Here is a 26,413-nt window from a genome sequence, read left to right as displayed (position 1 = left end):
TGTATTTTACTGTCATAAAACGAATCCACTTAAATATTCATTGTATTTTTAGATCACATCGCATGACTGTAAAGTATTTGTTAAGTAAATGACATCAAAACTACATAAACTTTAAATCACAGGATTCCAAAAGCTTCCAGAAGTCGTCTAATTCAATGCCTCTGCTTTACAGGGGCCGGTAGGCAGGTTTGCTCAAGGGCACCTAGTCTGTTAGTCCCTCAGGAAATAGCCTGGGAGCAGGTGGAGACAAAAGAGATCATTAATGCCTTCACCCATCTTTGTTTCACATAGTACAATAGCAAGTTTATATCTGGGAAGACAGAGACAAAAAAGTTGCAGTGTATCAATAGCATTAATCTATCTTTAACAGAAATAAGTTCCCTGCAGGAAAGAACTCTGAAGCAAAGGAAATTTCAGATCTTTACCACTCTATTCCCATCTTCTTGGGTGACTTGGATATGAAATTGCTCGATATCTTAAAAAAAAAAAGAAAAAGAAATTTAACCTTCAAGAAGAAATGTCAGTACTCTTTGCTTAACATTTGGGAACAAATTTTATAAAACAAGTACAGATTAAACAACTGTCTAAAAAAAAAACAACAGCATCATCAAAGACAATAATCTCACCATAGAGAGTTGAAAAGAAAACAAAAAAAAGAAAGAAAAAGTAGAAACCTCCTCTCCCCTTTCTCTCTTTCTAGTCTGTTTCAAGACTGGCATGACCACACTCCTATTAGCGAAACACAAGCACTCAGCCCTTACCCCCCACTCCGTAAGTACTTGCACCCCCCAATCAGTCCTACAGGAGGCTAACGAGGGCTCCTTGAGCAAGGTTCACCCTCAGGTTCCAAACACCAAACACATGTCCATGCACATCTGGACAGAAAACTCATGGGGCTGGGATATCTGGCATTTGCGTGGGGGTCAGTTTCTCCCTACACACTCTAAGTCAGTTTGTAGGTGGTCCCTTATCATCATTAACAATTTAGATTCTGTCACCCTCACCTTCTGCCAGTTCTACTTAAAAAATGAGAAAAATTGAGCAAGAACATAGGGATTGAACGCAGCCCCAGCTCTTCAGTTCAAGCCTGTCCTTAAACTCTCAGTCAGAAGTTATATTTCATAACCTGGAAGCTTCCTAGGCAAGGTCTACCAGGAAACTGTCTTCCCCTACCCTTCCCAAATTTAAAAACATCATGTGACAACCTAACCTTGTGCCAGAATTTTTTTTTCTTCTACTTGAATTTGGCCAAGTTACTATGTGTCCTCAGGTCTGCCCTGAGATTCCTGCTACCAAAGCCTCCCTTTTCTCCGTCTAAGTCTCCTTCTTTGTATCACGCTATCCATCGTGATGGACATCCTGAAGAACAATGGATTGAAAGTGGCAAGGATGACCCACACTACTCTTCCATCAGCAGTCAACCATTGACAAAGTTGGCAATTCATCATTCCCAAGATGAAGCTTAGGGAACAATGCTTGGCCACAAGGGAAAAGCTCTGTCGCAGGAACTCTGTGGCTCAAATGGACAAGGGCCATGGGATCCCCGGTAACAGCAAAGACATCTGGAACATTCCCTCTCGCCCCACACTTCAGTAGAAGACTATGCACCATTTGTGTGCCCCATGCACCACCCAAAATACACTCACATCTCTCTTCTGAAACCAGTAACAGGTGGCTTGATGGCAGAGGATGACTTGCAACATGTGGGTACAGGAACTGTAAAAAGGAGAATTCATCAAAATCTTAAGCAACTGTTTTGCTTGGACACATACTTCAAAAGTAACATTCAGAGAACTGAAGAGGCAGCTCGGTGATCTGAGCACTTGCTTAGCACACCCAGTCCTGGGTTCAATTCCCAGTACCACAAGAGAAAAGGCTGTGTTTGATGACTGTCCCACTTCTGCATACCATTTACAAGGGGCCTGGGACCCACAGGATAGTTTAGGGGAATCACAGACCCAAGCAGACAGAAGAGGAACTCTTTGAGGACCTTAGTTTCCCAGCAGGAAGCTGACCTCTGGTACAACTCTGTCACCATTCAGGTAAATAGAAAGACATAGGTAGAAGGTATTTCTAGGCATAATGCTTCCTGCTCAGAACGGTGGATTCCAAAGACAGCCAGCAGCAATGCAGACAAGGCTGATATGCTCTGTTCTATCCCACACACGCACAGAGGAGTTCATACATCCAGTGTGCAACTAGACCGCACACGTGTAATCTGAGAGTCAAGCACACATATTCCCCACTCAAGTGCTGAAGTCTCACACCCAAGAAACAAAGCAGAACATGACCAGGGACTTTCCAGGAAAGGACAGTGAGTCATGGTGTGGCATATGGATGTTAAAAGCCTCTGAGACAGAACGACTTCCACGGGGCGGGAGGCCCCCATCTCTCTCTTATGCCCCCCACCATGGGGCGCAGCCATGCAAAGCAGGCACCACAAGGCCTGGGCCAGTCCGCTGAGCCCATGAAGGCAACTCGGTCATGGGAGGACTGCAGGGGTCTCATTTCTTCACCACCGCAAGGGGGGCTGTAACCCATTTCTGTTTTACGGCAAGAAAGACACATTCCTAAGACCCATCAGAGGATTGTGTTCCCTGCAAAAAAAAAAACCTTAAAGCATTACCCAAGGACCTTTTATTTCCTAGTTTTGTAGCCCTGAGTTTCACCAAAACCTAGGAAAATTGTGGATAAAATATATTACTTGGTGCTCGAACTTTTCGTAACAGTAAATCGGAACTAGAATTGGTTTCTTTCAGTGTTCACAGCCAAATCAACCCTTCAGAAGTGAAAAACAAAACACGAACTGTATACCATTCTCACAGCAATAGCCTCAACCTCGTAAACGAGACAGCAATACAGAATTTGGCTACAAACACAACACAGAGCTAATTCTGGTGACCGATGAGGCTGTCCACAAATGGGGCGGCACCCTGTGAGCCAGGATGATGGGGAGGCCGAGATGTGGACAAGGAGATCTCCTACAGCAGCGGCACGAGCTTCCGGGACCACAGAGGTGGCTGGCGTGGCTGCTGGGGACCATGGTTCTCAGAAGAGCCATAAATGCCAACCTCCAAGCCTCTGGGGGACCCTCCTGGCTCACCGGGTAAAAAATGTGAGTTTTTAAATCCTTTAGGTGGTGCCTGGGGCATCCCTAGAGCAAGGCCTGAAGGTCAAAACAAAAGAGGATTCAAACCCAGCACTGGCAGAAGCACTCAGGTAGCTCTCTGCTTTGTAACAGGAAGCTGGACTGGTGCTGTGCGTATTAGGAAAACACGCATCTTCGCATCTTCGCAAATGTGGAGACAGACTCGGGGGTAGAAAGGCACGAGTCTCCCCACTGGGGCTCCTGGCGCTGGCACTGGGGGACCCTCAGGGGCGCCACATCGGGTCTAGGCCCACCCAGCAGCATCCTGTGGGAAGGCGGTGACAGGGATCTGCACTCCCAGAAACCCCTCAAGAAAAAGGGGGGGAAGTCTGTGGGCTGTGGGATGGCGCCTGTCGGGGTGGGGTGAGGCAGAGAGGGGCTAAGTGAAGATCTGGGCTGTGGGTGGAGCTCCGAGGACCCTCGCTTCCCTCTCTCCCCTCTCCTGTGCTCAATCCCTCCTTCTCCCTCTCCACTCCCTTCCTCCCCCTCTTCCTTCCCCCTCCTCCATCTGCCTTCTCTCTCCCTCCCTACCCCCCCACCTCCCTCTCTCTCTTCCCTCCCCCCTCCCCTTCTCTCCCTGGTTCTGCACTGAGACCAGGAACTGAGATGGCCCCCCAGAACACATACAGATTTCACTCGGAGCACAGGTTTTTCTGCTGTCTGCATCATATACCTTTAGTTGTTTAATGGAGACAAAGTTCAAAGTTTACCAAAATTCATCATTTTCACCACTTTAATTTTTAGTTGCTTTTAATCTGTTCCCAATGCTGCAGACCCACATACTTCTCTTTCCTCGGTTCTCCCCCTTCTTTCCACACCTCCATCCTTTGCCCTGGGTGAGGCTGCCAAACAAGCCTCAAGCAAGCAGAGAGGAGAAGCACGCTGGCCCAGGTCACCCCGCCCTGATGACAGGGCACAGAGTGGCTTCCCAGCTTCCCGGGGAGGGAAGGACAGGAGCGGAGGGGAAGCTGCACCCCTGGGGGACACCTGGGAGGGGAGAAGAGGGAGCCCCTGGGCTGCCCTGGGGAATGGGAGCCGGGCAGAGGCAGAAACTGCAGGCGACACCAGCTGGGACTAAAACACGCTTGGCCCTAGAGCAGAAAGTGAAACCAGATGCAGGCAAACAGCCATGGGCTGTCCCCCTGGAGTGGACGCCCGGCATCCACGGGAGCTGTGCTCCAGACCTCGTGTCATGTGCACTGTTGTTGCTGAACACAGAGCTCCTGGCGAGAGCCCTGTAACTGATGCCCAAAGGACGCCTGGCTGCGGGCACACACATTCTCTCCTAAGCTGCATCTGCGCCCTCTTGCCCTTAGGAGCCAGACAGTGCTTCCTGCTGACACCAGAGGCCACTGCAAACAATGACATCAACAGAAAGTACAACAACTCAACAGTGTGGCCCCAGGTCATGCAGCCCACACTGTTTATGGAGTGGGAGCCCTGGGCACAGTCTCAGCTGGGACCTGCATGTTGTCATCGCCAGCGTGGGTGACTGTAACTTTCTCGCCTCTCAGCACAGTCTGCGGATGGCTGGGGAGGAGCCACATTAGCTGCCAGCTACAAAAACTGTTGAAGCGAGCAAGATGCACAAACACAGAGTCTGCACATGACGGAGACCAACTGCCACCGTGCACAAGCGCTCCTGTATCAGCTCCCGTAGGTGCTCGAGGCAGGGATGAGGTCATTTCATCCTAGCCAGCCCATCAGCCGCATGCAGACATTAAATGAACTGTTTTAAAACTTATTATGCATGTGTTTTTATATTTGATATTTCATCAAATGAAGAACAGCACTTTGCTATCAGACAAGCCTCAGAGCCGCAGAGTCAAGGCACTGGCTGGTCTCAGACCCTGGTTTGCATTGACCAAGGAAGAGCCATGCTCTGGCCTTCACCTCCCAAGGCTACTCTGACTGCGACATGCTTGTGGGGGTGAAAGCACTCTGCAAATATCATTTCCCAGGGGTTCCTACCCTTTAGCAATGTGGTAAGTGTTAACCAGCAAGGGTACTTACCTGTACCCAAACACAGCTATCCACGGCCTTTAGGACCTTCACATAGTTAACAGGGGAGATTTCCACCAGCAAAGTTAAGCATTTGGAACCTACAGGAAAAAGGAGGTTTTTAGTATTTAGAATTTTATTTTTATAATATTTGTGTAGCATGCATTATCTTTTCCAAGTGTATAGGGAAACTTCTGGTGAATCCCATTACACTGACTATAAACTAGCAAAACAATCCTCTCGTCATCATAAAGCCCCTGGAGATGAAATAAACTGTAATTCTATCCCCAGTTCCATTCTTCAGGGACGTGTGCCGCTTTTTCTGAAGACACTAAAGAGCCAGCTTAGCAAACGACCTGCTTCCCTCAGGTATCCTAATGATGCTGTTTTACTGTGAGATACACAGGATGCTCAAAGGACACAAATGTCCAGAGGAAAGTCTTTGGCCAGGCCTGGAAATAACCGCAGGCACCAAAGAAACTCAAAGATGACCAGTCTTTGCACTCTTGCCAGCCAGCAAGGCACAAGGATGTGACAAATTGGATTGTAGCACGTCTCATTTCTCCCCTAGTTATCACGATTCTGAGATTCACAAATAGTCGTGTCTGAATTTTTTTTAATTTTGAAGAGAAAAAAAAACAGGAAAATCAAAAAGCAAACAAAAAGCAACAAAAGCAAAATGATGACAAAAAAAACCAGTGATACAGGCTTTCAAAACAAGATGACAGGAATTTAATCGTGGTTGTTATCTTGCATATTGTTATCTTCAGAGTAATTGCTCAGGCTACCAGATGCAGGCATGCAAGACTGCTCAAACAATATAATTTCCCTTTGAGCAGTTTCTTTCCCTTTTGCTATATCTATTGTAACTTTTGGATCTTAATTACTCTTACAGTGTCCTACACTAGCGAGACAATACCGTGTTTATACACACGAGTCGATTTGTTTCACTTGTGAATATGGTTTCTTTTTTTTGGTACGGGAAAATTGAACTCACGACTGATGAGTATGGCTTCTTGTTGCATCCATTTATCTATAAAAGCCTCAAGTTTATTGTTCTTTGTGGCTGCGTAGTACTCCATTATATAAAAATACCATACCTTTTTATTCATTCCTCAGTTGGTGGGCATTTGGGCTGTTTCCAAGATTTAGCTATTATAAACTGTGCTGCTATAAACATGGGTGCACATGTATCGCTGTACATGGTATGAAAGGGACACGTCCGAATTTTGAAAGTATAAGTATGCTCTCTACTACATCAGCTATTCCTTAAGGAAGACTAATTATTCTCAAGTTTACTTTAAACCCACAGTAGGGGCAGGGGTGTAGCTCCATGTAGGGTGCTTGCCTAGCATGTATGAGGTCCTGGATTCAATCCCCAGCACCACGAAAAAAAGAGACAGACAGACGTCACAAGACACAGCCCAGGTGTGTGGAGTGAGGGAGAGTCCTGGCCATTCGCTGACCATTTTCACCACAACTCACAAGCCCTCCAGGCCTTTATGTCTAAATAATCAGCGCTCTACTCAGTGTGCCTCCAACCCTGCAGCACAGCAGCGAACATCGCTTATATATAAAAATGTGCAGATATTCCTGGCGCACAAGCAGACGAGCAGCTATCAGCAGGGTGGCAGCTGGGTTTCCCACAGGAACAGTGAGCAGGTGGCACCGATGGTGACCACTGAGGGCCTCCATGTCACGCCTGAGCAAATGGCACAAAAGATAGCAGTGAGAAGGAAGTGCCTGGCTTCAGTGGGTGACCACCGACACCCACATTTAGGTCCAAGCTCCCTGCCCAGGATCAACCCTAGAAAAAAAGGCGCTGCCCTGACCGTGAATTCTTAAGACTCGATATAATCGGATGTCCTCTCGAGGACTTGCAGAATACAATCTGGAGATGGTAAGCAGCCCACAGCAACACCATTTTTGATACTTAAGAAAGTAACCTCAGGGGGCTGGGGATTTAGCTCAGTGGCACAAGCACCTGCCTGGCAAGTATGAGGTCATGAGTTTGATCCCCAGTAACTTCCCTCAAAAAAAGAAAGGAAGTAACCTTGGCCTGGTATGGAGGTGCACACTCAATTCCAGCAACCTGGGAGGCTGAAGCAGGAGGGTAGGGAGTCTGGGCCCAGCCTGGGCAATTTAGCCAGGGAAGTGGCTCAGTGTGAAGCCCTGGACTCTATCCTCAGTATGCCAAGGAAGGGCGAGGGGAGGGGAGGGGAGGGGAGGGGAGGGGAGAGAAAGAACAAGACAGCAAGTAAGTTATAATTATATGGAATCACAAGCACACCACTATGGAACAAAAAGCAAATGTTTGATAAATGAGCACCTGTAGCTTAGGATAAGAACCTGGTGAGAGGATTTTATACCCATTAGGAAGAGCTGTGTTCCTGGTAAGTGGGAGAAATGTGAAACTAGGAATTCACTGGGTGACCCGAAAACTGGCCCCAGAAATAAGAAAGCCATCGACATCAAAGAGACTCATGAAGAAAGATGGACTAGAAACGCTCTGTGAAAGATGAATGAGGCAGAAAGTAATTTTCCTCCTGACACGTCACTTCAAAATTGGGTCACTAAATTAATACATTTATAAGCTGACATGTGATTATTTTATTTCTTCTCCTGAAAGTCCATCTTTTGCAATTGGGAAGGAAAAACAAGTTTATCTTTCTTTCTGGCAAAGTAGCGCCATGTCCCTCCTAAAGTCTCTTCCGGACCCACACATGCCGTCCCCGCGGTAGGCAGCGCAAGTCCTACAGCCAGGCGGCCATCAGCAGACGAATGGATAAGAAAATGTGGTTTTACAAGAGGTGGAGCACTCTCCGCCACAGAGGAGGACAAGCCCGAGGCACCTGCAGGGAAATGAGGCACCTGGAGACCACAATATTAAGTGAAAAAAATCAGACACAAGCGTCATCAGCAAATGGTTTCCCTGACACGAGAAGCCCAGCTGTCAGGAAAGCCCAAAATAAGACAGACAACAGGAAACAGGGAGACAGAGCATTTGCAGATGGGAAGGGGAAACAAGAGGTGGGGAGGGGAGGGAGAGGCGGGGAGGGGGGAAGGCGTCAGCTCCCCACGAGCAATGTATCGTTACAGACTACAATGTGTACAATAAAAGATAAAAGGAACATAGGCTGAGGAGGAAAAAAAAAATATATATATATATATACAACAGGCGGGGCCTGGGAGGACACACTGAAGGGCAAGATGGACCAGGCAGGAAGGGGGACAGGGAGGGGACCTGTCCCAAGCAGGTGAGGGGACATTTCAGGAAATGGTGACCAGGGAGGAACAGCGGGCCAGGAGGAACGCTGACCACAGGAGCTCAGGGAGCACCTCGGACGCTGGACTGTCCCTAACGGTGTGGGGCTCTGAGGGTCCCAGGGACACTGGGGTCTCAACCTATGCAGGCACCCCCACTGTTACCCAGCAGGATCTACTGTGCCCGTGACAGACACAGCTCCACAGGGAGGGCAGAGGGGCCAGCTGGGTGTGACTCCCTGTGCAAGGCCATTTTCTAAATCAAAGATTAACTCAGCTATGGGCACAGCCACGGGGAGAAGCTCTGCTGATTTTTTTTTTTTTTGTAACAGAAATCGAACTCAGGACCTTGCACTTGCCAGGCTGGTGCCTATATCTCCAGAGAAGCTGTTTTGTTTTTTGTTTTTTGTTTTTTTTTTTTTTAAAAACTGGGTGGTGGTGCATACCTGAGGTCTCAGCACTCTGAGAGGAATACCAAGTTCAAGCAAGCCTGGGTAACTGAAGGGCTTAGCAAGAGCCTGTCTCAAAACAAAAAATAAAAACAGGCTGGAGGTGTAGTCAGTGCAAAGGCCTTGGGTTCCATCCCCAGCACTAGAAAAAAAAGCCGCTTTGTGAAGTACAAGGCTCAGAGATCTCTGTTTTGTGTGAAGGATGTCACTATTTGTCTCTTCTGCAATGGAAAAGTCTCACGGCGAGTGAGAGTGTCAGCAACCCCGTGGGCAACCCACACTTTTTAATCAAATGACTGCTAAGGTCATTCACGGGCAGGCAAAATAAACTTTCCAAAATATGCACTCAAAGGACAAAACATTATGATAGATCCTGCTGCCCTGGCACCACCATTTCTGAGATCTGAACTGAACCACACCAAACCGGTGTGAACACCAGTGATGCGTGAACACCAGTGATGCCAGACACACCCTCTCCGAGCAGCCATTCTCACGGAGCCTCTGCCTCTGACTTCAGTCTCACCTGTGTCTGTTGGGGCCTCGCACAGAGCACAAACAAACCAGGCCCTTCACACACACACACACACACACACACACACGCACGCACGCACACGCACACGCACACGCACACACAGTCTGGAGAGAGTCACTCTTGACCTGTTTCTCTTTCCCATGTGCTGGTCAAATCCAGAAGCCCGTCCTGAGGCATCTGTCCCTACTTCTGAACAGGACCTCTGCTCCCTACTTCTGCCCCAGCCCACAACACCGGACTGTGTAAGCAGCTTTCTGACCTGGCTCCCTGCGCTCTCCATCCTCCTCGGGCTCCCCGTCCTCCCCGGGCTCCCAGTCCTCCCTGTGGTCTCCCGTCCTCCTCCATCCTCCACACAGCAGCTACCGAGCTCCCGGGATAAAGTAAGCCAGGTCACTCCCGCTCAGAGTCCACACGGCTTCTCACTTTCCAAAGGGCCAAGGCCCCCTCTTTACCTTGGCTGCTGGGGTCCACAGGGTCAGCCTGTCCCTCACCCCCATTTTCCTCAGTTTTTCTCCTCCTCCTCTTGATTCATCCTCTACCCCAGATTTGTTGCCCTGCTAGATTTCTCCCTTGAGGTACTTGGAGTTGAGCCCGGGGCCTTCATGCTAAGCTACATCTCTGGCCCTTTAATCTTTTTTTGTTTAACTTTGAGACAAGGTCTCAGCAGTCACTACACTCCCCAGGCTGGGCTTGACCCTGTGACCCTTTGCCTCACTCCCAGAGTGCCAGCCTGCTTCCCCTGAATAGTGCATCGGTCAAACACAGCCTGGCTTCGGGGTCTTCGTGCTGGCTGCTGGCTCCCAGGACAGGTGCTTCCCCCTCCTTGGTTTTAGATCTGTTTAAAAGTCCCTGACAGTGTCACCTAGATCATCTCCCCAGTAAACATGAGTCACTCAAGTCCTTGCCCTGAATCTACTCCCAGGAATACACAGACTAAGAAGCCACCTCGGGGACAGGATCGCTCTATCCATGATGAGGTCCTGGGGAGAGCGAACTGCAGAAGAACTTGCTGGAAAGGGCTATCAAATCAGTGTTGACCTCAGACCTTAAGCTGCTTGAAAAGCACCTCAGATTCACCCCGTGGGATGGAGGACGGGACGATTACCTTTCTGCTCCTTGATCCCCACCGATCGTGGGTGCACACACTTCTAGGCAATATGTGTATGGGTAATAAACCCACCACCTCAAGGGCCTTGGGCAGAGAGCAAAGGCGGGTAGGCCAGCGGAGGTGAGGCACTGTCAGCTTACCCTGGGCAGAGCTGGCATACAGGGTGAGCTAGGAGGCAGAGACGTTAGCTACGAGATGCCCAATACAGTAACAACGGGCATCCTAACGCCACAAAGATGGAAGCAGATCTCTCTCAGGGGTAGGCACAAATTCCCAAGACTGAGCAATGGGATTGCCTGTGTCAAAGAAAACGTTAAAGTTGATCTAAAGCGCATTTTATAATACATACAGTCACTCTCACGTGAGCTCACAGGCCTGCGGGCTGAGAATCAAGAACCCCACCCCCAGCCCCCATAAGCAACCAGCTGGTTCGGAGGATGGGCTGAGTTGATAGCAGCTGAAGTACAAAAACAACTGAATGCTTCTATTGTTTGATTGGCTTTGCGGACCTGGGACCAGCAGTCTGAGCATCTATCAGGAGGACGTCAGCATGCAATACAGGAAATACAGGGGATTTTCTTCTGTCTCATTTTTGAAGTCCAATAGATTTTGCTTCAGCCAGCCCAGCTCCACCTAATCCCAAGAGTGGCTGAGAGTTATGGCAACCAGGGAAGGAGGAGGTGACAGAACTACGGCGGCTCCCAGGGAACAAGGGCAGGTAGAAGGCTTCGAACTAACATGTCCCCCGAGTCTCCTGGTTCAGACGCGGGGCTTTTGGAGGGTAACTGGATCATGGTGGCACTATACTCATCGGTAGATTAATTCACTGATGAGTTCAAGGCTGCATGTGCTGCTGGGATGGGCTTGGCTAGAGGTGGTCGCTGGGCTGTGACCTGGGAGACATTCTTGCCCTCAGCTCTTCCCTTCTCTCTCTGCTTCTGGCTGCCATGTGCGAGCAGCTGACCCATCGGCCATTTCTGCTTTGGTGTTGGCTAATCGTGGACTAAAACCTCTGAATCTGTGAGCCAAAATAAACCTTTCCACTTGTAAGTTTCAGAGCCCAGTGACAGGAAAGTGACCAGTACAGGTGAGTAATATAAATAACCAGGTCTCAGGCGGAGCCTCCTATCATCTCCTATCTATTTTGCAGAGACCCCAAGAAGGTCCCACCAGGCTCAGCCTGGTTGCTTGATTCTCTAGACTGGTTCCACAGAGACAGGTGTGTCGCAGGAAGCACCGGGCTGCCCCATTAGCCTCACATGGAAAGTGTGTACAGGGATTTTCCATCACATGCAACCACAGGAGGACACATCTGAGTGGGAACTGTGCTTACAAGGGAGGAGATTTAAATGTTAAATAAACAGACTGGCTGGAAAGAATCCAGGATCAGAGTGGTAAGGAACGGAGGTGAGATCCCATGCACCAGAGCCTGAGAAATGGTGGCCCACAGGCAGCGGCAGGCCACAGGTGAAGGCTGTTGCATGGCAGGATTTTGAAAACATCCACACCAACACTTATAATTAAGACTTTCACCTAACAGATCAGACTTCTCTGGATAAAGCTGGCCCCACTGGATTTATTGCTCCATGACACACAGCCTGTGAGTAGTGGCCAGACGGGAGGAACCATAGAGAATAAATTTGCTTGGCTTCTATATGAAAATAAAAACAGCAAAGGCACTTCAGTATTCCTACGCTCATCTACTCCACTTGTGTACATGGCCCTCCAGGCTGTTGAAGCCCAGAACTGGAGGCCAAGCTCCTGGAGGTGGTCACTGTCCCTCCTAAATACATGGCATCCCCAGAACTACGCAATGTGCCCTGGCCACAGCAGGTAGCCAACACTGCTGTGCTATGGATGGGTGGGTGACATAGAATGTTAAAGAAAAAAATTTAAAATGTTAGGAGTGTCACAAGGCTATTAAGTGATCCAGTGGGGTTGGCCAGTGAGTAGGGGGACTTTGTCTGGGGTGCGATTTAACACTTAACCAGATCATCACTTGCTTTCTCTATAGGTTATATAAATCTTCTGTCTTTTATGTAACCAGATCATGTTAAAAATGGTATTCAAGACTTGTTCAACCTTTTACACCAGCTCTTAGCCATGGGACTCTAGGGTGTTCTTACCATTTATTTAGTTTTCACATGCTAAGAATTTATCACCCAAAAACATCTTCTGTTTACTATTGCATTAACTTCTGTTCCTTCTTATGTGCTTAAAAGCAAAATATTTTTTAACTCTTTTTCATACTTAAGTGATCACAGCCTTTCCATTCTAAAGATGCTTGCAATTTGAATCCAATAAATTTTCATCTACCCATATGCACGGAAAAGTAAAATTTCATTACCTGGTTGAAGCTCATTCCTTCTTCCTTCTTCAGTGGATTGAATGAAACTTGCAGCTGGTGAGGGAAAAACATCCGTTAGCAACTGACCCACACAGTACCTTGTTAAAATTTAGTATTTTAGAATTGAATCAAATGAGAGTTCAAAGGATCTGTCAGAGGAGAATTCAGGTACAGAAAGGATTCATTTCTGCAGTCATATCCTGCAGATTCTAAATTTCAAACCAAATTTCTCAAGAATATTTTTAGTCATTGTTATAGGATATAAAATATAGTAAAATCCAGGCCTTTGGACCCCTTGAAAACTCTTTAAAAAACATATAGCAATAAAAGAATCCAGCTGGGGCTAGGGATTTAGCTCAGCAGCATAAACACCTGCCTTGCAAGCAGGCAGTCATGAGTTCGATCCCCGGTACCGATAAAAAGGAAAAAGACAAAAAAAATAAATAAGTAAAAGAATCTAGCTTACCAAGCAAAGTCCTCTCATTGTTGACTGAGCAACTGACAACTTGCAAGTCTTTCTCAAAGGTATACAGACGCTATTAAAACAAAAATGTTTAATTTGGAGTTTTATCTCAAATGACAATTGTATGTAAATTAACCCTGTACCAAGTATTATAGCAAAACGTTTTACTGAAGAACCCTTGACAAATCAGCTCATCCATGCTGAGACACTGGGACTTTTATCTCTAAGAAAAATAGGCCCTACTTAGCACTGAAACTGTCACAGGACACCTAACATAGAGGCTAAGAGCGCAGACCTTGGAGCCAAAATAGATCCATGTTCAAGTCCTGACTCTGCCACTAGCTGTCAGTGTGACCGTGGACCAGGTATCAAACCTTCTGTTCCCAACCAAGAACACCGAGCCACTCTCCCGGGATTGTAAGGCTCGTTCTCTTCTTTAGCATCAAATCTGTGTCTCCACACAGTTGGAGTCTTGTAAGTGTAAAAAACAGACCCTAAAACTGATGAGTATTTCGTTTACCTCCCACTGGTAAGTGTTACAACAGTACAATGAACTCCCTTTTTGAACTTCATCTTTGTGAACCTGTACAGGTATTGCTGTAGAATCAAACACCAAAGGGGATTTCTGGGTCAAATTGTACAAATATTGAATTCTTCAGTTGAGAGCCTCAGGAAACCTTCCCCAAATGAGCTTACGCAAAGGGAATTACAGAGCGGCTCACATGTCACCAAATCCGAGGAAAGGTTCCCTGCCTTTGGTTCCCACCCAAGCTCATTCTGTACTTGTATTCCACCAGCTTATATCACATTTCACTCCTGCGGGGACCCCCAGGGTGGGACCCCATGAGACGGAATGGAGGAGATGAGACAGGGTGAGGAAGAAAGGTTGGTGTTATTCCTACTCGTGCATAAGTGATGTGTCCCTTCCTACTTGCTAGGAGAAAGAATGCATGATTCAGTTAAAACTTCAAAGAGTGAGACTAAGATGGGGGGACCCACCTCCCCCCACTCTTCCCACTAAGTACAGCTAAAATCCCTGGATATTACATAAAGCAAACCTAAGAAGACTTTAAAAAGCAGAAAAACGTAAGCACGCAAAAGGCCATGGGTTCAGTTCCAGGCACTGAATGGGAAAACAGGCAGACACGTTATTGATGGAAGGCCAGAGGAGTGAGACACCGGTTTTGCATCGTATGTCCTAGATTTGAAGCTAAAGAAGGGAACACAACAGAAATGCTGGTAGGAGCACACAGAAACAAACACACCCACACTCCAGCCAAGGAAACGGGGAAGGGGAGATCTAGCTAGACAGAACTTTTAGACTCCACCTGCCTATTCCAGCCAAACACCATGGGGCAAAGGCAACCCTGTTCTTACCTCCTCCAGAGAGACTGAGCGGGAACCTCGACCCCCAGCTCACATAGCTGTGACAAAACACCCTTCTCCCACCTGTCCGAGGTTATCAGAAAAGATCAGGAAGGAAACCAGGACTGTGGTCCCCACCCAAAGGCTCAGAGAAGCTCTGCGGGAATACTGGACTCCACCCAACATGGCTCTCAGGGGGTGCCCCTTCCTGGCCAGGCGGGGGCCAAAGTGGCTGAATGGAAGCCAAAACTCCCATTGCCACGCAGTAAGAGTGAGGCCTCCGCCTGCTAGGGAGAGGCCAGGGGCTGCCTGGAGCCCTGCCTAGGAGAAGCAAGGCTCTCCCCTCAACAGGCAAAGGAGGCCATCCTTCACGCCCCCTGACAGAAGCAAAGCTGTGCTCCCCACTTCTGAGCCAGCGCGTCCCAGCAGGAGAGGCTTCAGTGAGATCCAGCGTGCACACAGAGAACACCAAGCATCTGTGACATGACAGAAAACCACGCGTCTCACAGAAACCAGGACATAGTGACAGGCAGGAACATTCAGATGACAGATGTCGGACGGCTCTGATAAAGCCTTTGAGGTAGCTGTCTTAAAAACACTTCAGTGAGTAACTACCAATAGCCTGGGACAAAAGGAAAAAAGAGAAGTCTCAGCAAGGAAATAGAATAAATGGAAAACAGGAAACTTTTAACTAAAAATTATAATAATCAAAATTTTTAAAAACCTGAATGGATTAATGCAACAAGATGGTAGGTAAAGAATCAGTGAATTTGAAAATAAAATAATGAAAATATTTTAATCTGAACAAGAGAAAGAAAATTAACTGGGGGAAGAAGGAAGGGACAAAATGACAGAGGTATATGAAAAGATGACAAAAGAATTAACATTCAGCAATCATGAGCCGTGAAAAAGTTATGGAGATATAACAATTGATGACTGAAATGTTCCGAATTTGGCAAAAGTCAACAGAATCAAGAAGACATTTTGGCCTCTGCCCTCTGTTAGCGCTGTAGAGACTGTGACGCCTCAGTTACTGCAAAAGCAGGTCTGTTTCAACAGCAGTCATCCTTTATAACTTTGTCCTTTGTAATCCGCTAAGTCTCAGGTATTCTGTTAGAGCAACTGGCAATGCCTACGGTAATGACCACAGTAGAGGAGTAAGGTTAAGTATTTTAAAAAGCTATATCAGTTTCTCCTTAGTTTATCCTCTAACCCCTTACTCTTGGGGGATAATGTCCATATCTTGAAAGTCAGCTTTGTCACTGGGAAATCAAAAGCAGCTGCTGTGTAGCAAACCTATCTCTATCAGTCACTGAAAACACGTCCTCTCACGAGGCAGCAGCTAGAGCAGCAAGCGTGGAACACACCAGCACACAAACACTCCTTCCTGCTGGACAGTACGGTCTCGGGAGAGCTGGACGCATCCACGAGAGACAGCAGTGCCCACCACGACCTGGCTGACAGCGGCCAGGTCTCTCTCAGCGTCTTCCCAGGACCCAGGAATTAAGCGAAAGATTGCACTAAAGCTTGAGGTCTCTGTGTTCTCTTTGCCAAGACTGTGTATCTGGTCAGGATTTGTCCTGGCCACCACTGTGTGTCCAGCTCCTCACAGGGAATCACTCTTAGATCAGTGAATAAGGGAGAGAGAGAAGGCGTGAAAGGATGAGTGTGAGAGAAAGGGAAAGAGGGTTCACCAAGCCACACATTAGGACCCCAAAGAGCGAGGTGACCCATGGGAAAAGTGGGACGGATGAAGCATACTTAAATTCAAGGGTGTCTAATATTAAATCCTAAATTGTTTTTATGTAGGCATAAAATGAGTCCTCTCCCATTTTTCCCCAAAGTGAGACAGACTTTGTCCACATCAACCTATGCGTTATATGAGTAGTTTGGGGGGAAAATTAAGGGGCCTAGGTTTATAACTGAGTTCTTTATTCCAAAAATCCATAGATTTTTGAAAAGAAGATAGAACTGAGAGCTGGAAGTTATTACGAATTACATGGAGCACACGGATTTCAGGGTGGTCATTTGACTTCCTACTTTTTAAACAGAATATTAGAAATTTTCTGCAAGCCACTTTTACTTAAATCTCAAAGGGCTAAGACTTTTGCTGATGTTTTGGTTCAAATGCATTTGATTGTTTTTTTTAAAGATAATGGAGCCAAAAAATAGTAAAGATATAGAGGAAAAGAAGGGAGGAGAAGAAATAAATAATGAAGCTAGGATTTATATGTAGAAAACAGGAATAAAAAAAAAAACTTCAAACGCAGTCAACAATGAATAGCCCATAGCTTATGGTGATTTTTTTTACCTCATTTTGTCTGGTTTGGCAATCATATAATCCAAAGACCACATTTCCCTTTTCATCCTAAAAGCAAACAAAAAGACAGAAAAAGGAAAACATCCACATGTCATTGTTCAGGATGTTAGTTCGTCCCTAGTTTTAAAAACAAACCTGCAGCAGTCACTCAACCAGCCTCAGCCACAGCGCTTGACAGGAAGCTTGCTGTGCCTGTGCAAAGGCTCAGGACCTGGCGCAGCTGGCATGGGGCCCTGGGAGCAAAAGGGCTCAGCACTGTGAGCCCGGGGACCCTGTCCGGCAGGAGAGGACGCGGTCAATGAACCAGTCTTTTTGTTACTTGATCCGTATCCGTACACAAATACACATGACGGAGGATGGAATCAGCCCCTGAAATTCTTATCCATAAAACTCTGTGAATCATATAATTCTTTACACGCACTATCCTTAGCTACAACTTAATAACCTCTCTTAACCAAAATGGGGGGAAAGCACAGTGAGAAGTAACTGTGCAGACCAAAGTGGCCACTGGAAATAGCCTTTCAGCTGTCCCTCCCGCAGTACACTTGCCAGTAAAACTAATTATTCTCAGAACCCTTAACGTTGAATATGCTAAGTAACCTCTCCAAACTCCGAAAGCATCGATTCTAAAGAGAGAATCATATTGAACACGTTCTCAGAGGCAAAACTCTAACACATGAATTAGGTTTAAATATCTGGACATTTTCCCTCTAGAAAATGACATTGTTCATTTACTCAAAACTTTCAAAACTTCAGATATGCAATTTTATCTCATTTTAAAAAGAAAGCCCTGTGTTCAATCCCTGGTACCTAGAGACAGGGAGAACATTCCATGAGACAACTTCAGTCCTATTCATGATCACACACCCTCAGAACACAACGGCACCACTCAGCACACAATGCGAAAGATTAGCAGTGTAGTACAGGATCCTGTACAAGTGATTAAAACAGTAAATTTCATGCTTTATACATTTCACACAAGAGGAGAGAGGAAACAAACCTTGTAAGTATAAATAATATTTCCATTTCTTTCCACATTTTGTACACGTAAGCTCTCATACTTTGCTTCCAAAACATCTGAAAAAAGAAAACAGCAAGTTAACACTTGGAGGATGTTTTAAAATAAACATAACAGCCAGGCGTGGTGGCTCACGCCTGTAATCCCAGCACTTGGGAAGCTGAGGCAGGAGGATCACTGTGAGTTCAAGACCAGCCTGGGCTACAAAGTGAACTCAAGGCCAGCCTGAACTGCACAGTGAGACCCTATCTCAAAAAGACTAATTAATTAACTAATTTAATTTAATTTAATACACCTAACAAATTAACTAATTTAATTTAATTTAATACACCTAACAAATCCAACAGCAGGGAGATAAGGTGAGCACCACACATCCTAGTGGCTCCCTGGCATCTGAAAGCAAGAGAACCTAACCCAGGATCGCTGTGGACAGCACGGTGGGGACCCTCGGGGCAGACACCCCGGCGCCAGGCAATCGGGAGCCCGCAGAGGCGCAGTCAGGTCCACGGACCCCCGGTTTCTGGGAACTTGCCCAGCTGTGCCTTCTCTCTGAGTGCTCTTCTGTATGATAGTCACACCGCCACTAGGGCCCAGCACTGCTCCTGGCTGCTTCTGTGTCCAGAGGCTGCACCGTTAGGGGCGCACAAACAGAAATGTCGGAGCTCCCCACCCCGTGAACCCCGCCAAGCCGGCAGCCCTGCAGCCAGGTCCAAGTGGGGAAGCGGGAAAACCCCCTCACCACTACCGGGAAGCAAGAGGCTGGACAGTCCCAGCGCCCGCCGCGAGCTCCTACTGCCCGGTGGAGAGGGCCCCAGTGGGCAAAGGATCGCGAGGACTCACTGGCACAGACGCAGGGACCCCGCTCCCTATGCGCATCCTCCTCCCCCAATTCCGCAGAAGGGGGCCCAGGAGCACAGGCAAAAGGCGGGAGTGGGAGAGCACCTCTGAGCCGGCCAAGGAAAGGTGCCCACGGCCCCTGGCCTGGCAGAGGTGGTCGAGAGTGGTCTCTGCCACCGGGCTCCCAGCCAGGGCACTGGCCAAGGAACATGGCTAACTAGGCAGGCACAGAGCCAGCCAAGGATTCTGGGTGCTGGGGCGGGATCACAGCACAGCTGTGTTCAGGCCTGGCGTAGGGAGGGCCCCCATCACCCCCACTACCACCCCACCCCATTCCCAGGAACCTTCCAGGTAGGCACACATTTGGGTCCAAAAGATCGCACAAGTTTGCAGCCAGGAGCCAATCAACCCCTCTAATCTATTTTTACAAAGTGCACTTTCTATGTAGTGCTTTTCCCTCTAAGTCCTCTTTGTCGCTATTAACACCGCTTTGTCAGCTTTCTTTCTCAAATTGCTTGCATGACACCACTCTTTCTGTCCTTTTATTATTAGTCTTCCTGAGCCCTTAAGCTATGTGTCTGACACAGTGACTATTTGTGCTTCTTCCCTAGTCCGACAGCCTCAGTCTTTTAATTGGCTACATAGTGCACTTATATTTACTGTAATTTCTGTTATATCACAACAGAAACACACACAGGTGCGCAGCAAGACACATGTCTACAGTAATGTGATTCATAGCAGCCCAAAACACCATCAAGTAAAGGATGAGTAAACTGCAGTATCAAGTAAAGGATGAGTAAACTGCAGTATATCCTAACTGCATTACACTAACCATGAGAATGAGCTAACCTATAACAACACGTGCACAAATGATTGAGCAACAGAAGCCCAGACCATACCCCCAACCACTAACACATGTGATAAATCAGATGATTCAGTCTGCACACGCCGCACTTCAATCTTGTAACCCGAGTACCTAGATGAGTGGCTAAGGGGAAGGGGCACCAGGCTTTTCTGGGTGCTGGAACGGACTATTTTCTGACACAGGAGTTTTGTTCTGCGAAAATTAACTGAGCCATGCACCTGTGACAGGAGTCCTTCTCTTAAGAAAACATATTTTGAAGAAGAAATAGCAATTCTTTACACCAAATATTTAAGAATTAATGATCATCTTTCATCTAAAATTTTTAGGTTAGTCTCAATTCTGCAGTTAAAAGATTCAAACATTGGTGGGTTTAGGGTTGATGATTTTCACTAACTTGGGGACAAAAAGAGGATCTTTTCACAATTTCCTCAAAAATGACCCCAAAATTAAATAATTACTTAACAAGTCATTTTCCCCCATTGGCAAAGTGTTTGTTAAATATCATGCTGTTGATTACAATGTAAGTCTAATATTCAAATAAAACATACCCAAAATAGCCTGTGACACAGAACAAAATTCAGTTTGGATTCTTGATGAAAAGCAGGTATATTAGTGAGCCTGACGCCTGTCCTGGGGGGGTGCTGTAGGGAGAAGTGGGGGACCACAGCCCGAGGCTGCTCTTTCCACCCCTCCTGAGAAGCAGCTGTCCAGATGTTTAGGGTGGGGTACAGGGACAGGGGGATGGGTTGGATCCATGAGGGTATGGATTTCTCAGTACCTACTGAGCTGTTGGACACCCTTCACCCTGATTTTAAAATATAAGAACAATCACTTGGCCTCAGAACAGAAGAGGAGTCAACAATCTCACTGCTGAATGCTTCTCACACCCCAGAGCTCTCACTTGCATCTCATCCACACCGCAGTAAGGGGCTGTGGGCCCCCCAACAGAGAAACCGCGGGACTTTGGGGAGGGGAGGACAGCTGGTGCACATTGCACAGTGAGACGCTGGTGCAGACTCAGCCCAGCCTAGGAGGAAGGCAGGACAGCACTGAGCGCACTGGGCGGAGCTCACAATGGAAAATGAGTAATTACCCCCAAATCCTGTGTTTTAAACATCTAAAAAGCATTTCAATGAGTTCCTTTTCATCCCACACTTGACTTAAAACTTCCAGAATGTGGTGTCAATAGGGAAAAGTGTTTCTTTCAAGATTATAAGGCAGCTGGAACAGACTTTCCCAAAAGCACACTTGGGAGTTTCAGCTAAAATAAGAAATTCTTTTATAGGAAGACTTGCTAAAACATCCAGTTGCCTTGCCAAAAAAAAAAAAAAAAAAAATGACACTTTTATTTTCAAATCACTAAAAAATTCTCCAAGAAATGCAGGTGACAACAAATTCATTTTTCTATACAAATTTATGCCATTAGACCCTGGCCTGCAATTCTGGCTGTGATGAAAGATCAAAGGAGCTTTTAAAAAACACTGGCATCCAAGTCCCACCCAAGATATTCTTGTTTTAGTGGGCTGGGCTGAGGCCCATTCTTAGGTGCTTTAAGTTCTTCAGGTGATTCAAATATGCAGCCAGGCTGAGAACAAATACACTAGATACTTATGTGCATGTTAAGCACCCTGCAGTAGCTAACATGCCTAGGACCAGTGCATGATGTACACGTGGTAGGCAGGGTTTAAAGAAATAAAAATAACGCCTCTGTGCATACATTAACCCTGCAGTTAGGTACATGGTTCACAGTTAAAGGACATCCACAAATACAGCAATGTTGGAAATTCAGAGACCGATATCTGACACTCTATCCACCCATCAGCCCTTCCTCTCTGGAGTGGTTTCTCAGGGTAACACACCCTGTTCAAAGCAGCACCCAAGAGCCTCTTTGCTTATTCATTGTGACTTTTCTCCCAGTAGTCATCTCTGGAAAGTCCAGGGAAGGAAATTTACCAATTTCAAATAAGGAAATATGCTTTAATTCTCCAGTGTGTATTCAGGGCTCATGAAGGAAAAAAATGTAGCATTATGATGGGTAAGATACTTGCATAAGAAAACCTTGCATAAGAAAGAGAAGTACGTAGGTGTGCGCATGCAGATAGACTTGTCCATGTCAACCTATAGCCCAGCTAACAAAAGGGACTTCATTTTGCAAGAAGACGTTGGGCAAATGTTTAAGTTTTATTCCAGCTGCTTTGAGGCACAAATAAAGAATTTATCTTTCCAGTGAGAGCACTTGGGGTAGACGCAGCCTTATATGAAAATGTGAATTAGTTCCCAATGTGCAAATCAAGAAAGTGATTAAAGTGATGATAACAACATTCCTATTCTGTAAATAGTTCACAGAAGGAAGCCCTCAGGCCCAACACGGCCAGGCATTATCATTGCTAAATCTATGAAATAAATATCATGATGTGACACATGGCACATTTTGAACACAATGAGAATAAGCAAGAATGCGGTGATTAGTTGAGAAACAATAAAAGATGAGGATTAGAAAAGAAAACCAGGGAAGTAGGGGAAAGAAAAACAGAACGGACAGTGGCAAGGGAATGACCACGGCATCCCTGTCCCCCGGCCATCTGGGGCTGTGCACCCTCAGTCACCTGGCAAAGATGGATGATTACAAGATCTGAAAAATGACTCCATCTGGTGTATGCACCCAAGACTGATCAAAAGATACAGGGGAAAAACCTACATTCTTTCCAGAATTGTATACAGAGGGTTCCCAATTTGCAATGTTTCAATTTATGATTTTTTTTTCACTTTACATGACACTCAGTAGCAAGCATGCTTCGAATTTTCATCTTTTCCTGGACCAGCATTAAGCCATGGGGATCCTATGAGAGTAAACAGCTCATATTCTACAGAGTTCCATGCTGCTGAGCCAGGATGTCCAGCAGTTTAGAAAGAGCACACACATTTTTTTTCTTATGATAATGGGGAATGAATGCAGGATCTTCATCCTGAGCTATATCCTCAGCCCTTTTTTTTAAATTTGGAGACGAGGTCTCTTGATCCTCCTGTCTCGCCTCCCAGAGTGCTGGGATTACTTAGATGCATTTGCAAATTACAGTATTTTCCAGTTACAATGGGTTTACTGGGCACAGGAGGTTAGGAAAAGCACCAACTGATGGCAAACCCAGAAATCTTCCTGTGTCACCTATGGGAAGAAGGATGAGTCTGGTAACACAGCTCACCAGCTGTTTCCCCAGGAATCTGTCCTATTTCATGAGAATTACCAAGCACCACTGAGAAAGCTTCTGTTACATATGTCGGTGTAAAAGATATTAAAGCCTCAGATCTCTGAAACAAATATGCAGAGAGAAAACAATGCCACTGTATTTTCATAATTTATATTTGAAAAGCTGGGGACTGAGTAAGGAAAATAATCTGCACAAATGTGTTTGTTAACAGCTGGGCTGGAAATATGGAATCGCAGGTTTCCCATCACTGTAGTAAGTTACAGTGGAAGAGAGGTTGACCTGTGGTCTTGTTTTGCACTACTGCCCCCCTGTCATTAGTGTGACTGATCTAAAAGTCTTGCCAAGGTGCTCTGAGAGAACAGAATATTGCCAATGGCAGAAAGCTAGCATTTCTATTAAATTTAACCTTCTGAGGACTCGGGATGCCCCCTCCCCCCCCCCACCATGGAACCTCAATACACAAGTTTATAATTCTTCACTGATGAAAGATGGGAAGCCAAAATCCAGCTGGGCTGCACATGGCTTGGCAATCACAACACACATCGCTGAAACACAGGGCTGGCATCTCACACTTTGTCTAGCTCCTCACTCCCAGGTACCCCGAGCCATTCAGCAAAAGAAGGCCTGGGCTGGGGAAAGATCTGCTTCGTGGTGGAAATCCGGCCTAGGGCCGCCTGTTGTAAATCAAAAAGCTAAAGCATCAGTTGCTTTGTAAACAGTCAAGGGACATTTTACATTCGCTGTCCCCTCCACCCCCCAAGCCAAAATCTTGACTAATAATGACACCAACAGCAAATTCAAAACAGGAAGCTACACAAACATACATTTCTTTTTTGGGGACCAGCCCTCAACTTGTCAAGACCAAGTAACATATGAATAATTTCACTGCAGTGTAAGATGTAACACAGAGAGGGAAAACTTCCAGCCTGTAGGAAAAGAGTAATCTGATACCCGCCCCCAAAATGAGCTCAACCTGTTGTATTTGAGGAAAACCAAAAATTTTTAAAAACAGGCAAACGCACTGGAGGGGACAGCTCCTAGGGACTAGGTAGGACCCCAGGCACCATCGCTCTGAAACTGACGTGGCTTAAAAAGAAAACAACTGGGAATCCACAGATCTCCTCTTCTAAGTATAACTGTCCTGGAAGACGCCAGTCACTTTTCGCTGCCTGCATCAAACCAAGGGTTCTGTGGCAGTCTCCAGGCTGGGTCTCGCCGCCCTCTGCAGCTCGCCTGGGAGCCGCGCGACTCGAGTCGCCCCGTCTCCGTTCGCACATCCAGAAGTGCACCTCGCAACTCTGCAGCCAACTTATTAAATGGGGGGTGGGAGGGAGAGAAATCACAGTTCCCTTTCTTCAAAGCGGCCGGTGCTGGGAAGGCCTCCATCTCACAATCAGAGACGAGCTGTGCAGCTGCTCCCGAGTTTAAATGCTGCTTCGCGCGGCGCCACGCGCCAGCCTGCCGCTGGCCACCGCGGAGCCCCCGAACCCCATCATCCCGCGCCCCGGCCGAGCGCCCCCTGCGCCCTCCCGCCCGGGGTTGCACGAGCGACCCCGGCCCTGCGCCCCAGCCGGCAGGACACCCCGAGCGCCCGGCCCCCGCCCCGGCCCGACCCCCGCACCTGCGCCGCCGCCCCCGGCCGCCCGCAGCGCGGGGAGCGCGTCCTCGGCGGGGTCGAAGCGGGTCACCAGGCGCAGCGCCATCGCCCGGCCCGGCGGCTCGGCCCGGCGCACCGCCCGCCCCCGCCGCCTCCCCGCGGCGCCGCCCCCGCTTCCTCCCCGCCCCGCCCGCTTTCGGTTCCGCGCCCGCGGGGACCCGGGCTGGGCGCGGGGAGGCCGCCCGTGGGGACGGGGACGCGGAGCCCCTCCGCCCCCGGTGCTGAGGCGCAGTCCACGCGGCGGGAGCGGGAGCGGCGTCCCCCGGGCAGAGGCGCCCCGGCGTCACCACCGCAGCAAGGGCGACCCCTGCCTCGGGCCGTTTCCACCTGCTCGGGACCGCGGGGAGCCCGTGAGGACGCGACTGCCCCGAGGGAGGCGCGGAAGGGTTAACAGCTCCACGCACACGGGGGGTCTTCAGACTCTGCAGCCTGAGCGCTCGGGTCTCCCCCGGGGCACCAGTCTTCCCGGGCGCCTCCGCAGCGCCCCCCTCCACACAGAGCTAGCGGGGACCTTTCCCCACCTAGCTCTCTCGGTGCTCCCGCACCACCGCCAAGCTGGGCCCCTGTCAGATCAGGTCGTCCTGAACCCCGGGTTAGTGTCTCCCTAAAAGCAATCTGACCTCTCTGCAGAAGCAATGACAGATCTTTTCCGTGGGATAAAGCCAGTGCCCTCACCCAACCCCTGCTCCCTCCAACTCCAGACCCCGCAGCTCCATAGCTCCCGGTTTCCTTCCTCCTTCCTCCTGGGAAATCCCCAGGCCCTCCCAGAGCATCTCACAGCTGCTGCCCACAGTGACCTCCCCAGCCCTCCACTTGTAGAGTGGCATTGCTACAACACCTCCGTGGACAATCGCTTGCTAGACGAAGTTTGAATCTTGAGTCTTGAGACAGACTCCCTCTCCAAACTGCGCCCCCTGCAGTTCCCAAAGTTGCAGAAGAACAAAGCTCATCGTTATGGAAAGACAATGAATGTAGCAATAGCCTGAAAAATATCTTTTCATCTGTCTCTCTGATAGCTTTCTGTACTACTGTTACCCAGGGCAGACTCCTAGTCTCCAGTCTAAACTTGGATAAATCACGTTATCCAGAGTCTCAGATGCCTTGGCCTTGCTATGGTTTGAAAACTACCCTCAATAAACAAAGGTCTGAAGTTTCCCCTAGACAGGTATTGCTCCAAGGGAGGTAGTGGATGATTTCAGGTGGAACTCAGCTACTCACTGCCATGTACACAAAGAAATGCAAAGAAATGTAATTTGCACGGAGATTTAAGAGAAACTATTGCTAACATTTGCTAGAATAAAAGGCAAGACTCTTGTTACGGTTTATAACAGATGTACCCTCAAAGCCTTATGCACTCATGGTAGGGCTTTTGGGAGGTGGCTGTATCATGGGTTGTGATACAGGATTGAGTGTCCTGACTGGATTAAGACCACTGATTGGGTTAGCATGCTTCTGCATATGGACATGGGAAGGTCCCTGCTGCATGTGACCCAGTTGCACCAACCAATAGGCTTGTAACCTGAATGGAATCAAAAGGAAATGAAAGCTCACCATGGCTGCTTTGATGGCTCCTGTCTACCCTGCCATGGACTGTTTCTCCTCTGCCATGTTGCCCTGCCGTGGAGCCAGCTGACTATGGATGAAAACGTCTACAACCCATGAGCTAAAAACAAATCTTTCCTCCTTTAACTTGTGACCATCAGGTATTTTGTCCCAGCAACAAGAAAGTAACTAAGATAGATTTTGATACCAAGAGTATAGTCACTGCTAAGCCACCATCTGGCCATGTAGTTGAGGAGCCTTAGGAACTAGTTTGTGGGAGGAGTTTGGAAA

General features: G+C 47.7%; 1 protein-coding gene across 3 annotated transcripts in view; it reads right to left on the bottom strand.

Moving 5' to 3' along the window:
* The window catches only part of Gsap (gamma-secretase activating protein), a 75,308-nt gene extending 50,612 nt beyond the window's left edge, over nucleotides 1-24,696 (bottom strand). For all 3 annotated transcript variants that reach the window (XR_010043656.1, XM_063237620.1, XM_063237623.1), the window contains exons 1-8: nucleotides 24,545-24,696; nucleotides 17,998-18,074; nucleotides 16,989-17,045; nucleotides 13,316-13,385; nucleotides 12,850-12,903; nucleotides 5,162-5,250; nucleotides 1,647-1,716; nucleotides 426-475 (exon numbers count right to left, since the gene is read on the bottom strand). Coding sequence is in view for 2 of the 3 variants with exons in the window: in XM_063237620.1 (XP_063093690.1) it covers nucleotides 426-475; nucleotides 1,647-1,716; nucleotides 5,162-5,250; nucleotides 12,850-12,903; nucleotides 13,316-13,385; nucleotides 16,989-17,045; nucleotides 17,998-18,074; nucleotides 24,545-24,626 (549 nt within the window). In the remaining variant the exon portion in view is untranslated. The remainder of the gene's footprint in view (nucleotides 1-425; nucleotides 476-1,646; nucleotides 1,717-5,161; nucleotides 5,251-12,849; nucleotides 12,904-13,315; nucleotides 13,386-16,988; nucleotides 17,046-17,997; nucleotides 18,075-24,544) is intronic.
* Nucleotides 24,697-26,413: the final 1,717 nt, after the last annotated feature.

This window comes from Cavia porcellus, unplaced genomic scaffold (assembly GCF_034190915.1).
Source record: "Cavia porcellus strain 051 isolate PalLab524CR breed Dunkin Hartley unplaced genomic scaffold, mCavPor4.1 scaffold_2, whole genome shotgun sequence".
Taxonomy (NCBI): domain Eukaryota; kingdom Metazoa; phylum Chordata; class Mammalia; order Rodentia; family Caviidae; genus Cavia; species Cavia porcellus.
This window is presented reverse-complemented; position numbering and strand designations above follow the sequence as displayed.